Here is a 17,417-nt window from a genome sequence, read left to right as displayed (position 1 = left end):
AAGGTTTGGTCAATCGTTCATAACAGACGTAAAACGTAGAACACATCTCCAACCTCCAAGATCTAGGTTTTGGAAGGTCTCCGTCATGTACTGTACTCTCCTACACTTTTATTTGTCCAATTTGCTCGGCCTTGAGCTGTTGTTCGTTCGCTACGTAAAACCTTCGTTCGTTTTTCAGTTATGTATTAATTTTTTACTAGTGTGCCCCTGGTAGTCGAAATTCGACTATAATTAATGGAAATTTTATGTTTAAGCTGATTATGATTCTATTGTCAAAGACCATTTTATTTTTATAATCACAGATTTCGCCAAGACTTCACTTTAGACAAATATTAATAAAGACAAACAATATTAATCTATTGTCAATTTGACCACATACTTTAAACAATAAGATAAGTTTGACAATAAACAAATATACATGCGTGTGTGTGTCGAATACATGGTAGTGTGTGTAATGTTTTTTTTATTGATGTATTTTTTATGCATAATTTAAGAAAATATTAACATTCTGCACTCCTTCTTTATATTCTCTATAAGTGTGGGAAATTTCATACTCCACCGTTCGTGCAATTTTCGTAAAAAGGGATACAAAGTTTTTGCTTCCCGTATTAATATGTAGATTACATCGGTTAACGATCTTTACCTATCTCACCGGTTGTTAATTTGCTATCGGAGCCAATAGACATCATGCTGTAAATCTCGCTACCGACCTTGAGACAAGATGTTGTAGTATCAATTGCTTGATGACGACTCGTCCGGTAACGCTGATTTTTTTTCCTACCTAATCTGATAGCCTTGAGAGGCTATGTTAACGTAAACGGGCGAGTAGGTGAGTTCACGGGGCTCAAACTGGGAGTGCTGCTAACACTGGCCCTAGCAAGAGCAGTGCTTCGCAGAATCTACCGCCGGATCGGAAACGCAACCCACTGAGAAGATACGGCGAGAAATTCAGTGGGCTGTGTCTATGGGTTAATTCACTCGTCGAGCCCTTCGGCGATGGTTACCAGGATGGTGGCCTGTGCTTGTGGTACCTAAAAGCACCGTTAATGGATCGTAAGTAATAACATAATCGGGGGACAACAGTAGCTGATTGTGAATTTTACAGGAATCAAAACATGAAAATATATTTTATTGATAAATCAACAGGAGACCCGGATTCGCCGGATATGTAATATTATGAATATTAATATCGTAAAATAAATTTAAATACTGCAATTTAATTTTTCTTCAGACAATCCTTAGGGCCGAGGTAAAAAAAAGTACTTAAAAAATGGACTAGATGGCAGCACATACATTTAGTGTAGGCCAGTTTCGTTTTATTAATATTTTTTTAATTGCTTACCTACTAATAGTTCTAGTAACTTAATTGATCGTATTAACCTCATAAACATGAATATCATGTAAAAATATGCAATCAAAATCAATTTCAGAGGAAATGTGCGGATACGCCTTCCCGTCAAGTTCTAATTTCTGTTACCGCATTTCCTTATTTCATCCTTATTAACTGTATCGTTTCTTTAATTACCTTTTTCTCTCCAGTCCTTTTTCCCTCCAGAAGCCCAGGTTTAACCCAGACCTTTACTATCACCCCTTTTCAACCACGAACAATTCATTCGTTTCGTAGATGTGACTGACGGCTCTACAATCGTTGTTTCAAGGTCTGATAATCCCAAAGTCACAGCTTTCGGGCTCGGGTAAATACTTGACGTTGATTCGTCTGCGCATTAGACGGTCCAGCTTCTGCAGCAAAGAATACATCAAGGAAGAACATAAACGCTTAAAATCATGAGCTTCATTTTTTCATTCCATTTATAAGCTTAATACAGAATATATAAGGATATTGAAAAATAATAATCTGCAATTCTTGCAAATTTAGATAATGTACACACATGACATCTTTTTTTAATTTTTTTATTGACATTGTAGGCAGACAAGCATACGGCCCACCTGATGGTGAGTGGTCACTGTCGCTCATGGAAGTCAGCAATGCGAGAGGCAGAGCCAAGCCGCTGCCTACCGCTTTTCTTTAAACGAGGCTTGTGGAGAGCACTTAACGGTAGGCATCGACTTGGCTCATTGTTGACGTCCATGGGCGATGGTAACCACTCGCCATGAGGTGGGCCGTAGGCTCGTCTGCCTACAAGGGCAATAAAAAAAATTGACACTGGCTCATAACGCGAATTGGTCAATTAAACGACGTATGGTAAAACCAGAAAAAAAAACGCGAAATTGTAAAGTATTACTGCGAAACAATTGAATTTTTTTATTTATTCTACGTAAAAACTCCGGATTTATTTTAATACTTTTAGACTGGAAGCTGTGGTAAGATTAGTACCTTCATATTTAACTAGATGGCAGAACAATATGCGCTTGCAGGTTCCCCGTAAAGTGTTACTTGCAGAAACAGTGTTGAAGAGAAAAACTATCTTTTCTATATTATATATATTATTATTTAGTGATTATTATATTATAATCTATAATATAATAATCACTACAAAGTATAAAACAAAGTCGCTTTCTCTGTCCCTATATCCCTATGTATGCTTAAATCTTTAAAACTACGCAACGGATTTTGATGCGGTTTTTTTATTACTGGTGGTAGGACCTCTTGTGAGTCCGCGCGGGTGGGTACCACCGCCCTGCCTATTTCTGCCGTGAAGCAGTAATGCGTTTCAGTTTGAAGGGTGGGGCAGCCGTTGTAACTATACTTGAGACCTTAGAACTTATATCTCAAGGTGGGTGGCGCATTTACGTTGTAGATGTCTATGGGCTCCGGTAACCACTTAACACCAGGTGGGCTGTGAGCTCGTCCACCCACCTAAGCAATAAAAAAAAATAAAAAAATATTAGAGTGATTGAAGAGGAAGGTTTATATGTATAATAACATCCATTAAGTAGTGGAGAAATACTGTTATCAATAATAAATTACAGTTGCCTAAGCGAAGCGAGGGCGGATCGCTATTTATATAATAATCTATAATATAATAATCTATAATATAATTTAAAAAAACGTGTGGCACTCAGGAACTGCCGCGGTAAAGCTATTGCATAGCATTTTTTATCAAGCATTCTGGCTTGAACAGTGCGACAGCCGTTTTTCAAGATAACTGAGACCATAACCTCATATGCAAAGGCTCCCAGTGAACACTTAACTCTAAATAGGCCGTGAAGTCGTTCACATCACTACGTAACTAAAAAAAATGAAGCAGCTATTATAAAAAACATTATTAAGTGGTTACTGGAGCCTATAGATATCCATAGCGTAAATTCTACAAACTGCCTTGAGATATGAGTTCTGGGTTTCAATTTTACAGTTGCCCCACCCTTCAAACAGGAACGCGTTACTGCTGCGCGGCAGAAATAGGTAAGGTGTTGGTATCTAACCGTACGGGCTCCCAAGACGCCCTACCAGCAATAATTATGTAAATCATAGGTTAGTTTATAGGTTATATATTTATAGGTTGTAGGTTAGACTTTACATTCTATTCATCGTAACAAGCGAACAAGATAAGCTACATTTCCTCAACTTGAGCATTCACTTGCCACGAGACGTTGTAATTCGAAAAACGAAAAAAAAAATCTATAAAATAATTCTTTATACCAGAACCGTAACGTTGGAAGTGGCACTTTGTAATCACACAAAGATCAACTTCACAACAATAGCGAATAAAGCTATGTTTCATTCAAGTTTATTTCGAACATTTCACTAACTATTCTAGCCATTATTTTAGGTATCTTGACAAACTTCATAATCGATTCTGAGTTTTCGAATGATTCGCTTTTGATGTCTTCTCCCTAGTTTTAAGTGAAATGTATTTATTTCTAAAAGGAAAAATACTCAGTATAATTCAACTCAAGACGACTTGTATCTCGTCATTCATTACTGCTATTATCGCTGTATAAGGCGACCTACGACCGCCATGATCGATACTGGTTACCGTCGGACATCGATTGTCATGAGTATCATCGTGGGTAGAGCCACGGTCAAGCCACTCCCTACCCCTAAGTAGATGAATGCACTGATCACAGGTCGCAGGTTTCAACCCTTGTAGTATTTATCATTAGTACTTGTAGTTCGATTATAATATAATGTATTGTATTATGGCATAGTTGTATATGACCATGACCAAATTAACTAACTATAAAATGAATGAGCTGTTCGTCTGAATACTTCAATTAAATATGCGTCAGGGCCTCTTGAACTATAATAAGATAATTTTCGTTCACGGCAAAGGCATCTTAAAAAACATGCACCAACCGATCGTAATCTCTAAATACAATCACGTTTTTAAAAAGAAAGCAATTAAACTTGCATGTAAGACACTAAGCCCTTTCAGTAAAATATTTCAAAACAAAAATAACGAAAGAAACAGCTTCTGTTGCTCAGATATCTAATTGACTCGATATCTTAAGAGTGTCTTATTTGTTCCTCACAGCCTTTCAAATTAAAATTATCTTCAACGTGAACTTTGTGGGTTATCAAAAAAAAACATTGTGCTATAAAAATTGCAGAACAAACTCAGTTAATTACATGTAATCGAAAAAGCCGAAATAAGATATTTATGTCATGAAATCGTCCGACACACTTGTTTTTACTGCTTTTAAATTTATTGTCAAGCTCTATAAATGTGTATCATCTATGTCAAAGGCTTCCGAAAATTGAGGGAGCCCAGTACATTTAGAGACTTTGTATTCGCGCCAATAACTTTATTTACGTTGATATCTTTCGCATTTTCTAGCTTTTCTTACCAGCCAAAGCGAGCTCTGTAGTAAAGATCTAGGTGCGTCAAGCAAATAAAAGCGATATCAACTAGTGAATCATGACTGAAAAACTCCTTACCAACTTTGTCTTAAAAACCAAAGGTAACATTTACATTAAAAGAAGCAGTCTCAGTTATGACATTTCGTCATTAGAAAGCGTCGTGTGATAAGCGCATGAGAGGGGTCATAGAACTTTACAGGGCTGGTACGTGACCGCGGGACCAATATACGTGCCGAACCGTTTTTAGCATGTTTTAGGTTCAGCACCCAGGTGGTCGTTTTAGATGATTTTTAGCAATGTATAAAGCGCATTCCGGCTGCGTAGGTTGCATTTGGATGCGGGAGGATACGTGCGCTGCGGGACTAGAGCTGGGAGTTGGGACGTAGAGTTGACGTCGTGAGGCGATCGAGACGAGGCGACCATCATTCGCGGGCCGACAGTCGGGTAGCGCGGTCGTCGTCTGCGCTCTCGACGGACACCGGAATAAACTTTTCAACATTCGTCTTTTACATCTGACGGAGAAAAATGAGGGCTGGAGGGCTCCTGGCGGCAGCCCTTCTGCTGCTCAGCACCTTTACTATCCAGGTGAGTCTAAAATTTAGCTCGCAGAACTAACAATAAAAGTTTGCAAAAACTTTTAGCGAAGCCTCAAGTTACTTTTCGCATAAGTTGTTTTATTTATTTACTTATGTTTCTCTATAGGTTCCCTATGTTGTTCCGCTGAATAAAATTATGTATGTGGTCACGAGAACCGGTTTTAGCGACTGCTGATTGTATTCGAACTTTAACTTCGTCGTTAAGTTTAACGTCGACGAAAATTTCACGAAATGTTCGAATTAACTTCGTTTAAGAATAAGATAATTTATATTGTTTTCTTTACTACTGGTATTTGTTGGGTTGTTCTAAATTTAATAGATTATATGACCTAAGCACGCGTATCTATCGATAATGTTGATAGAACTGTAAAAAACTCGATAAATTTTAACCTACTTGCGTCCACTTGTAGGTAATTGAAAGTATAATAAAATTATTTTCCTTATTATCATTTTATTGAGGAATATAATCGTAAGCGTTATTATTTTAACAGCTGCTTAGTATTTAATTTGGTTTCAGTTTCGTATGCCATTGTACTAAATATCGAAATGATTATGAATGTTGATACAAGCGAACGAGACTCGCGTCTCCTTGCAACGTAAAATTGTTAAACATTAAAAGTTCAATGGATATTATTAATTTTAATAAGAAATGGAAAAGACAAAGACCAGATCTTACACTTTGTCTAAAAATTATAATCATATTTTTTCATGACTGAAAAATATTACCAATTAAACACCAGTAAAAACGCCGTAATGTTTATAACATTTATTTGATTTTGTTTTCAAATGCACTGATTTTCTGAATATTTTGTATTAGAAAAAAAAAGTAATTAATCACAGAATATATAAAATATGCAAATGAATTTATAACAAAGGACTTACAGACATCTTTTAATTTAAAAAGTAAATACATGAGACTGTCAATATTTTCTTCTCAGTCTGTTCTGATTGTAAGCTAATTTCTGAAATAACTAAATTGAGAGGTCTTTCAATAGCAGATAGATGGCTTCTCAATGAAATTTAATATTTTTTTCTCGGATATATTTGGAAAAACGTTAAGGGAGGAAAGATTTTAACGTGGAACACAAATTGAAGATTGCCTATACTAAAACTATGTTATGGATTCTATTTGGATTCTAAAAGTTATTCGAAGGAACATCATGCCGTAATTCTAGAATTTAATCTGATTTTAAAGTCACAGACTGAAACGAAAGTTCCCCGAAAAATCGACAACAACCGAACGTGTTTTATATTAAAGTAGCTCAAGTCAATTTCGATGTTTGGAATGTTGAACAATTCAACGACAACACGAAAATGTCATTAGTGTATTTCGCATATAAACATTGGGAAAATTGCGTCTATTAATAAAGGTATATTTTTAGATATTAAATTAAAATGAATTTGGAAAATATCGTTCTACCATAGTGATCAATTAGGATCTGGTGGTGATTTTGTCTACTCTACCACGGGATTCGTTGCCGATAGGTTCGAGACATTTATTAAAATTATTTGACCGGCAAGGTCTAAGTATACTGGTTATATTCAGTGTTTATGTAAAAACCTATTGCATAGAGTAAGCTAGCCTAATTTCGCGCCGCTTAATGTAGGACTTCGTCATCATTACATACGCCCTCATAGGCACATACATAGGCTTCCCGAAGCTTTTCCATAATGAGCGGTTAGATATAAATGAGAATTTTTTTTTTCGTTTTCGTTGACAATTTCAATTTATATAAAAGTTTTTAGCCTTAATTAATTAAAGCATAATCGTTACTTTAAATAAATAATAAGCTTACTTAAAAAAATTGTAATGTATTTCAAATTTCATCAAAATATAAACTCTACTGCATTCAAATGTATTTTTAAAGTTTTTTTTTTTTCATGCAATTCTTAAATCTCAACTATCCCATAACTACCCAGTGACATAAAAATATCACACGGCAGTCTTTTTTCCAGGCGTCTACTCCATATTCAATACTATAAAAGTACTGCTAATTTAAATTCCCGAATTATAAGCCTGTACAAAGTCAATTGTGATTCAGACGTTACCAACAAATAACATTTTTGAAACAAGAATATGCTTACGATCCGATTTTAATTGTATAACACCTATTTGTATTTCTAGAAATTTCATGTCATTCGATATCACCCAACCAACAATCGTAGAACATTCCACGTGTGTATAAATCGCAAATATTTCGCACGTCAAGAATGAATCAAATCATCTATTCAGTATTGAATGTGCAAATTCAAGAATCACATTCGTGAATCCTAGCTGTAATCGAATTCAAATTACACAAGGTGGCGTTTCTATCTTCAGGCCATAACTGATAATTGTTTGCATCTTGGTCTAAAATTCAAGTAGAATTTTTTCACAGAACTTGAGTAATGCAATATCATTTTCATTAAGCTGTAATTACCAGGACTTTCTGCAGTCAAAGGTTGGTCAAGTAATAAGCGTTATTCCATTTTCAGCTTTTATTCCTAAAGGCTGAAGCTACTACTAGGTCCTTGTAATTCACAGAACTAATAAACTTACTTGAAAGTGGAAGCGGAATTAGCTGTTAATCTACCATTGGTTCTTTTAATTTTAAAACGGCGGATCTTTTTTCGTATTATAATTATAAAGAACGTTCGAATTAAATAAGACATAGTAAACGCTTAAGTTTTTTGGTAAATTCAGTTTTTATACTACTTATTTTATGAATAGAATTATTTTTTATTCCAGAAAATTCTGGTATAATCCAAACGTTTCACGGAGCACTTGAAAAAATATTATACACATATTATACTAACAAGTTAGTTGTACATGGCTGCGCGTCGCGTTGGAAACTCAATTTAGCAAGTTCACATCAGGCACACTTCTTAAAAGCTTTCGGTATGTTTACCGAAAATGTTCGTAGGTTACGGATTTTTTGTCAGACGCCATCGAAAACCGCAGCAGGTCTAGCTTTTAGGAAAACTTTCCGGGTGCATACCATAAATCGTCGTTTAGTTAACCATAATCCGTAAGACAAATTTGCTTGTAAAAAAAAAAACTGTATGTCTTCTGAGGATTTCTCAGAAAATTATGACGCTTCAATAAATAGTTAATTCTGCGTATCATATACCTATCATTATCATTATCATCAGCCTATAGTAGTCCACTGCTGAACATAGGTCTCTCCAATTGCATGCCACTGACCCTGGGCTTCTCTCATCCAGCTCTTGCCAGCCAATTTTTTATTTTTTTATTACTTAGACGGGTGGACGAGCTCACAGCCCACCTGGTGTTAAGTGGTCACTGGAGCCCATAGACATCTACAACGTAAATGCGCAACCCACCTTGAGATATAAGTTCTAAGGTCTCAAGTATAGTTATAACGGCTGCCCCACCCTTCAAACTGAAACGCAATACTGCTTCACGGTAGAAATAGGCAGGGTAGTGGTACCTACCCGCGCGGACTCACAAGAGGTCCTACCCCCAATAAAAGTATATACCTATCTCGAACAGAATTTTTAGATTAAATTACGTTCGGTTTTTTGTCTCTGTTAAAAAGCATGCAATATTTATGCGGTATATAATACAATACAGAAGCGATGATATTGTTCTTGGAGTCTTTTAAATAATGGCTAATCTATCTTTGTAACTAGACGTGTTCCGAGTCCGCGCAAGTTGCTTGTTGGCATCACCATGTTGTTTTTGTTCTGCCACGAACTACGCGTTCCGGCTTGAAGGGTATGAGATGGGGGATAATAACAGTGACTAGGATTACAAGTCTCCATAGCCATATGTACTGGAAGACGAACTCAATGAATACAATTTGAATGGCACCCATGTTGGAATATTACCGGACTTCTGGAATCGTATAATATCAGCGGCAAAATTCTTCTGCAAATGCATATAAAAATAAAGAAAAGTAACAATTAAGATTTTTTTACCAGAAATAGCGTTTTTAAAAGCGTGCTTGAACACACAGTATGTTCGGTAATTGAGCAATTTTATTTGAAAAAGGAAACGAGAGATGTTCCGTTAAATTCACTCAACGATAACTCGATAGTTATAACTGTAGTTAATTGTGTACAATGATGTCATAGTGATGTGACAGCCATGGATATCCTTGCTGTCATGATAAGGTTATTTGTATTCTACAATAAAAAAATTTGCAACGTAATCTATAGTTTGAGTTTAAAAAGAGCTTGTGATTTCATTTTACACTTTATTGCGTCGTCTAAAGATTTCTGGCATTAGTTAGTACTAACATTTGCTTAAAACAAAGTAGGTAGTGGCTCAAAAGCCAAAGCCACTTTTGATATTCCAAAATTTTCTGTATTTTCATCTAAATGTTTAGTGAGCTTAATTTACAGTGTGTATTCGAATAAATAAGCTTCAAAAGTATGTTGCGAATAGCTTTCCTGTGCATCGTGGCGTACATTCGTTCATGATATCTTCATTGCAGGAGTTAAAACTATACTAGAACAGACACAAAAAATTTAATGAGATATTGATGAGGTGAGATACATATTATGTTCTTTTATTATTTTTCTTTAGCGACTATTGAAGAGCGTTCGTTTTTAAAATGTATATATGTTTTTTGTAAGCGTATTTAAATGTAAATGCATTTTGGAACCAATTTTGTTTTACTTTTATATGAAAAAAATTCATATAATGAAAATATAAAATGTAATAAATACGGTGAGCTGAAGCTGGGTTTTTTATTTGCGATAAAATTAATACGAACTCGGCAAAGAGTTCGATGTGCAACCTAAGCTGAGTTTCTTGTCAGAATTTCTTAGCGAGTCACGATTCCGATCCGGTAGTAGATTCATTCGCGAAGCAGCTATTCTTGAGTTGTTAGGTCTCCTTTGGAGGTGCTCGGGTGGCTGTTAGTAAATCCAGCCCTTCCCGGCTGAGCCATTGCTCGCCTACCTGTTTTTGTGAAACTGGAAAGGCCTCCAGGCTACCAGTGATCCCTCAATCATAAAAAAGAAGCTCTAACTGTTTGTCGTCGTGATGGTATTCATACATAACACCATCCAGCTTGAGACACGAGAGCAAAATCTCAATTGTAACGTATAATAATTGTTGTCCCACGCTTCGGACCGGAGCGAGCGACTGCTTCGCATCACAAATATGCAGTATGGCAACATCGACCCCTACAGAACTACAATACGACTAAAACCACCTGAGACTAATGCCGCTACGTTTCAAACAAAAAAAAAACAAAGACTAGAACCCGACTATTCTTAAATTCCTTATAAAACAAATATGATGTAAATATTTCTCAATTGTAACGTATAATTGTTGTCCCACGCTTCGGACTCGGTTCAGACAAAAAAAAAAAAACAAAGACTAGAACCTGACTATTCTTAAATTCCTTATAAAACGAATATGACGTAAATATTTAGTCCTCGTATAGAAGGCATGTCGTGCCATTGAAGACAATATGAAATCAAGCACGAAATTGGATTTTTCATAGGAGGCTTTAATTCATCACTAAATTTGTCACGAGTTGATAAACAATACCTTTTAGAATTGCATTGTAAGCTCCGAGGTGTCAATATGTGCAATAAGATGAGTTAAAATGATACACGGTATCCGGTTACGTATTTTGGAACAATTATAAAAAAATTGTGCGTGATTTAGATTCCAATTACGATCAAAGGTCGTATAAGATACGTCGATTTTTTTTTAATGTTTATGTCGCTAGGACTTTTTGTGGGCCCGAAAAAAGTAGGTACCGTCACCGTGAGACTGTGAGGCGTTCCGATTTGAAGAATGGGATAGTCGTTATATAAAAGTTTTGACTTAAAGTAGTTGTGTTTATGGACTCCAGTAATCATTTTATGTTGGGAGCTGTGTGCTTGTTCATCGCGGTCTAATCAATAAAAATAAAGACAAAAAAGCCAAGCGTCAGTTAAGTACGTCAGCAAACGAAATCATAAAAAAACGCAGAATATGCTTACGAATAACTAATGCGTGTACTGATAAGATATAGATTTTCTATAAGATATAGGTATTGTACTGGTAGTTAAAACCAGTTCGACTACTACTACTACTGTACTGTGTTACTAAAGTAATCTAATTATTTGAGTACTTTTGACCCCGACGAAATCCGCGACATGTCTTATCAGGGTTATCTCTGTTTCCTGGCAACAAGATACAACGGGGCCTAAATTGTACGATTGTTGTATAATCGCGCTATCCTACACTCAGTAATGGTTTTTTTCTACGAGCGTAAACATGATATAGAAGTTGGTATTCGATTGATGCAAATACATACGAATATCCAAAACATTGTTTTTAAGTTGTAAATTTTTCGGTCAACATTTTCTTGAAACTTTCCGGTGATCTACGTCGTGCGGTTTGCTGAAAATAATTGTAATATAATCATAAAAGCTTATCGTTACTTATACACATAGTTTCATAGGTGTCAGACCCAGAAGGCACACTTCATAATCTCAGAAGATGCACTTCTGAGCTTATAGAAATAGAGATTTGAAACATGCAAGAAATGCCCCTCTTGTACCGTAAAGTTGCATCAAGAAGGTTTTCACGATTTTAGGTCTGTGTTCACATATTTTGAGCGGTCTATTAAATTACATCAATTATTTGTGTAAGTTCAGGTACCGCGGTATAAATCTAGCTTACAACAAATCGCTTCGTTGTACTCGTACCTGAAGATACTGAGCTTAGACGGACCGGGTTTTTCTATTTTTTTATTGCTTAGATGGCTGGACGAGTTCACAGCCTACCTGGTGTTAAATGGTTACTTGAGCCCATAGATATCTACAACGTAAATGCGCCATCCACCTTGATATGCAAGTTCTAAGGTCTCAAGTATAATTACAACGGCTGCAGTACGCTTCAAACCGAAACGCATTACTGCTTCACGGCACAAATAGGCAGGATTGTGGCACCTACACGCGAGGACTCACAAAAGGTTCCACCACCAGTAAAAATCAATCAACACATATTATTATTAATTTCTCCGTGATCATACAATCGAAAACCGTTCTGATCTAGCATCACAATCGTCAAATGTAACATCCAATTACGAACTGTTTGTTATTAAAGCATTTTAATATAATTTATCGTTATTATTTATTGATGGAATGACACAAATGACCGGACCACTAAACAGTGATTAGCTACTAGTGATCGTACGTAATCACTTGATATTTATTGATCACAATATGTGTACAAATATTGTTTATATTTTCAGATACGTTTTTACGTAATTGTAAGGTTACTGAAGTATATTTTATTGAGCAATTTAATACGAGACCTGTAGGGAGTTTTCGTTTTGTTATAAACGACTCAATGTGTGGTACAACCGTCTATTATTGTAGGAACGTTTCTTCCCCCCTTAAAATTGTCATAGCATAGATGATTTTTGACAAAAACCTTGATCGTATTAGCGATATTTTCAAGATAAGCTTACATACATACAAGTTCCAGGTATATTACGTTGAGAGGTACGACAATTCTACTAGTATACACTAGCAAAATATTAAAACAGTGATTATTAAATTTGTATATTAATTAAACTATAACATATTTTAATAAGGTATCTAATTGCGCCGCTTCCATGAATCAGTGTAAAAACTGTGTCAAATCTCAAAGGTCACGATGCATTGATAACTCCGATATTTTTATTCATACAGTTTATCGGGTGATGATAAGACCGCAATCATATTGCACAATTATTTATAAAAGTAGGTCTGCGAATGTTTATCTTAACAAGAAACTGGTATTAAATTGCACATTAAAACTTAATAATTCCGATAGATTTAAAAAAATAATTGTAAAGGAAATTTAGACGAACCCTGCCGACGACTCCTTCCTGAAATATCGTCTTTACATTCAGTTTCAATGTTTTAAGTCAAACATTACATATTAAAACCGTAGAGAGGAAATGAAATTTTCTTGTAACCCTTTAAGGAAAAATCAAGATGCACCGAAGTCGAATGAATAGTAAATTTAATATCCGGATGCTTGAAACTACTTGGAGCGGGCAGAAGTCGACCAGAGAAGATATGGATGGAGTGTGTGAATGACGATATGAGTGAGAGAGAAGTGAGTATTTGGTTGACGGCTGACGGAAAAATTAGCTGTGCCGACCCCACTTGTGGGATAAGGTGGAGAAAAAGAAGAAGAAGCTTGGAAGTACTTTGACGTTTTGATGTTTACGTTGCACACGAAATTCTGCTAGGTCATTATCTATATACTAATATGTGAAGCAAAAACTTTGTATCTTTTTTTACGAAAATTGCGCGGACGGAGGAGTATGAAATTTTCCACACTTATAGAGAATATAGAGAAGAAGTGCACAATGCTAATTTTTTTTTTAAATAATGCATAAAAGATACATTAAATCAATAAAGAAAACATTACACACACTACATACCATGTATTTGACGCACACACGCATGCGTGCATACTATTTATTATCAAACTTTTGTTCTTGACGTCTGCTGTCAAATTGAGAATAGATTAAATATTGTTTGTCTTTTTTAATATTTTATATAGCGTAGTCTTGGCGAAATTTGTGATTATAGAAGTATAAACTACAATCATAATAGTGTACAAACTTACAATTCCAATTAATTATAGTCGAATTTCGACTACTACGGGACCTCTAGTAGAAGTATAAAAGACAATCATAATAGTGTACAAACTTACAATCCCAATTAGTTATAGTCGAATTTCGACTACTGCGGGACCTCTAGTATTCTTTAAAAGGCGTGTACGGTAAGCCGAGTGCCACGAACTAAATGCATTAAGCAACAAACAATTGGATAGCATTTCTCGCTTTGCGATTTCGGACGACAGGTTCACAACTACTCTATAAGTCCACTAATATAGTTTTAGAATTTATTGCGCTTCCCCGGAATGTATCTTATGCATGTTTTAAAAAATCTTAGTGTTCGATTTAATCGTTAAATGTAATGTTAAAAATTTCTATAAATAGCTGATATTTTTTTGTTGACTATATTTTTAAATCATAGAAGTACGTATTTCTGTGTCAAGAAAATTTCATCGTTTTCAAGTGCTATGGTTAAAACAAGATATACCAAGATATTTTCCATCACTTATAGACCATTTCATTTGTATTATCTTAATTGTTTTCGAAGTTTCTTGAAGTCGTCGTGGCCTAAAGGATAAAACGTCCGGTGCATTCGTATGTAGCGATGCACCGGTGTTCGAATCCCGCAGGCGGGTACCAATTTTTCTAATGAAATACGTATTCAACAAATGTTCACGATTGACTTCCACGGTGAAGGAATAACATCGTGTAATAAAAATCAAACCCGCAAAATTATAATTTGCGTAATCACTGGTGGTAGGACCTCTTGGGAGTCCGCACGGGTAGGTACCACCACTCCGCCTATTTCCGCCGTGAAGCAGTAATGCGTTTCGGTTTGAACGGTGGTGTAGCCGTTGTAACTATACTGAAACCTCAGAACTTATATCTCAAGGTGGGTGGCGCGTTTACGTTGTAGATGTCTATGGGCTCCAGTAACCACTTAACATCAGGTGGGCTGTGAGCTCGTCCATCCATCTAATCCAACTGTTTAGTATAACTACCGAGTGAAGAGAGGAATTTTTGCTATTTGTGGTATTCTTCTTCTTCTTTCTTTCCTGTTACCCTCTGCTAGTTCATTTGCATTGGTCTTGGTCAGTCTGTTCTAGCTAAATATAATTTGTGGTATAGTGATAAAAATATTTTATTTAGTGAAGAGGTGTATTGATATTATACTATATTTAAAAAAAAAATCGTGCCGCGTTCTCTAGTTGTTTGATCACTCCATACGCAGCACTTGTATTGAACTTTTTTTTGAAATAAAACCACTTGTGAAAATCTGTGACCTCATTTGACTGACTCAGTGATGCAGTAGTTAGCGCTCCTGAATATTGCACCGAGGTTTGTGGGTTCGATTCCCATATCAGGCAAACGTTCGTGTGACGAGCGTGTTTGTTTGCTCTTTGTCTGGATGTTTATCATCTATATATGCATGAATATATTTAAACGTATATTAACGTTTGTATGTGTAGTTTTTTTTTTAATTTGTCGAATTTTGTGCCGTATTACCGTGCTTGGTTTGTTACTAGCTAATTACTAGTTATTTATTTGTGACACATATTTTATACCACACATGTTTGGATAAGCGGAGATTTTAAATTAAAATGTAATGCGAATTAATTTAACCACTCAAAGACTATAAGACATTGAGAGGGTTATCCACAAGTTATCACGCCTCACTCCCTGTTTCTGTTACGTCCGAGATATTTAAAATTTAAAAAAATATATTTTTAAATACTTCATTTATCAGTAGAGGTTATCGTTACAACGGCAAAGCACGTTGACTTGCACAACATTTAGTACTTGATAACGATGCCAATTTGCTTAATAAAAATATATATATATGTTTTTACTAGAAAACGTTCTAATTAGATGTTTTCGAGAGCTAATTTTATTAAGACGTTTTTGGAATAATTGAGTTAAAATAGGATATGATCTCCATTGAACTCCACCTTAATAAGGTAGAATGGGAAAACGGTTGAACTCGAGAAAGTGCGGGAAATTTTACATACCATAGTTAAAAAAAACGACTTATTTGCCTTTAGCTTCAACAAAAAATAAGACGTTATCTTAAATTCTGTGAAACCGATCAACGGGGATAATCGGAAAAATCAAATTTGCGATTAAATAATAATAAAAAATAAAGCATTTTAAATTAATAGAAGTGTTTAGACGTAAAATAAAGGATACAAGTTAACGGTTTGAATAGATTTTTGAATATAGATACATACATATATACGAAATTGTTCAAGAGCTATTTTTGTAGTCGGCAACGATTAACCCGATTATCATAGTTTATACTTAATCAATTTTAAAACTTAATTGCCTATTTTTAAACAGGAAACTATAAAACAGATAATTCCTAGTTTATCGTTAATGTTTATCAACTGATTTTTATTTGTCGAAGAGTTATTATCGAGCCTTAGTGTTTTTAATTGGATTTGAAATAGTCAGCTTTTACTTTGTTCTTCGATTTTCACGAGTAGTAGAGACATGAGTGTCATGAGTGACATGAGCTCATGGTGTCTCTGTCCTTGTATAAAACAATAACGCCAGCTTGAGACATGAGACACCAGGTCGAATACCAAATCATATTGTACGCTTTGGGCTATATATGTATGTATGTGTATGTATGTACTCTGAGCGCTTCAACACGGAACACACGGTGGTTTCACGCCAGAATAGGCAGTAAATACCTTTTCATAGGTGATTACAATTTGCCCTAAAACTAATTTAAACAAAACAGGCGTTTAAACTTGCTCTACCTTGTATGCATGTATGCTACGCATGCATGCTTCGCGGCAGAAATCTGTAAATGTTCATGAGCGCTCACATACATATTAGTAGCAAATAAACGCAAAATTATTTATTTTCTTGACATATAATTTTATACGATTCCAGAAGTTTGCTTATTACGAATAAAATTTACATCAGTACCAAGTTGTACACTACGAAAGCTATTTCAAGAAAGGGCCCAACGCTTGGTTGGTTTGTGAGGCGTTGATAAGGACCGATAAACCGACCCAAATTCTGATTTCAATGTTGCCTAACATGTATGCGGATGCGCTTGCATTATTTTAAAATTGTTTATGGTCTTCTGCAGCTCCTTCATGCAATCGGATTATTGTCATAAATTTAGGGAAAATTAGAAATAAAAAGTCCCAAAAATTATTTGAAAATTGACAATGTAAGCTCGCTAAATATGCTCACGAATTGTTAGCTATTTATGAAAAGGATAAATAAAAAATGCAGTCTAGGTAGGTATACTGTTTTATTTCAAGAATCCATATTTTCAAGAATACATCGCTGGGTTTTGTTGCCTCTACATCGTTTTATTTTTAATATTATTGAAACTTGAATTGAGAAAGTGGAATTTGGGGTTAAGACCAGTTTTGTAAGCTTCTTTGATAGACTCGAGATTTTGAAAATTTTGGCGAATATCTTGCACATAGGTATGTGGCCATGCTGAATCAGAACCGTACAATTGACTTA

The 17,417-nt window shown here is 35.3% G+C and overlaps 1 protein-coding gene and 1 long non-coding RNA gene across 8 annotated transcripts in view; one reads left to right on the top strand and one right to left on the bottom strand.

The window, feature by feature from the left end:
* The first annotated feature begins 5,089 nt into the window (after positions 1–5,089).
* The window catches only part of LOC101737749 (basement membrane-specific heparan sulfate proteoglycan core protein), a 208,590-nt gene continuing 196,262 nt past the window's right edge, over positions 5,090–17,417 (top strand). For all 7 annotated transcript variants that reach the window (XM_062670557.1, XM_062670550.1, XM_062670555.1 and 4 more), the window contains exon 1: positions 5,090–5,347. In XM_062670557.1, coding sequence (XP_062526541.1) covers positions 5,288–5,347 — 60 coding nt within the window. In that variant the 5' untranslated portion in view covers positions 5,090–5,287. The remainder of the gene's footprint in view (positions 5,348–17,417) is intronic.
* LOC134199517 (uncharacterized) lies at positions 9,544–11,708 on the bottom strand. Its single transcript, XR_009974038.1, has 2 exons — positions 11,622–11,708; positions 9,544–9,811 (listed from the first exon to the last, which is right to left on the bottom strand). It is a non-coding gene; the product is annotated as an uncharacterized LOC134199517 (long non-coding RNA).

The sequence above is a fragment of the Bombyx mori genome, chromosome 1, assembly GCF_030269925.1.
Source record: "Bombyx mori chromosome 1, ASM3026992v2".
NCBI classification, from domain to species: Eukaryota; Metazoa; Arthropoda; class Insecta; order Lepidoptera; family Bombycidae; genus Bombyx; species Bombyx mori.
This window is presented reverse-complemented; position numbering and strand designations above follow the sequence as displayed.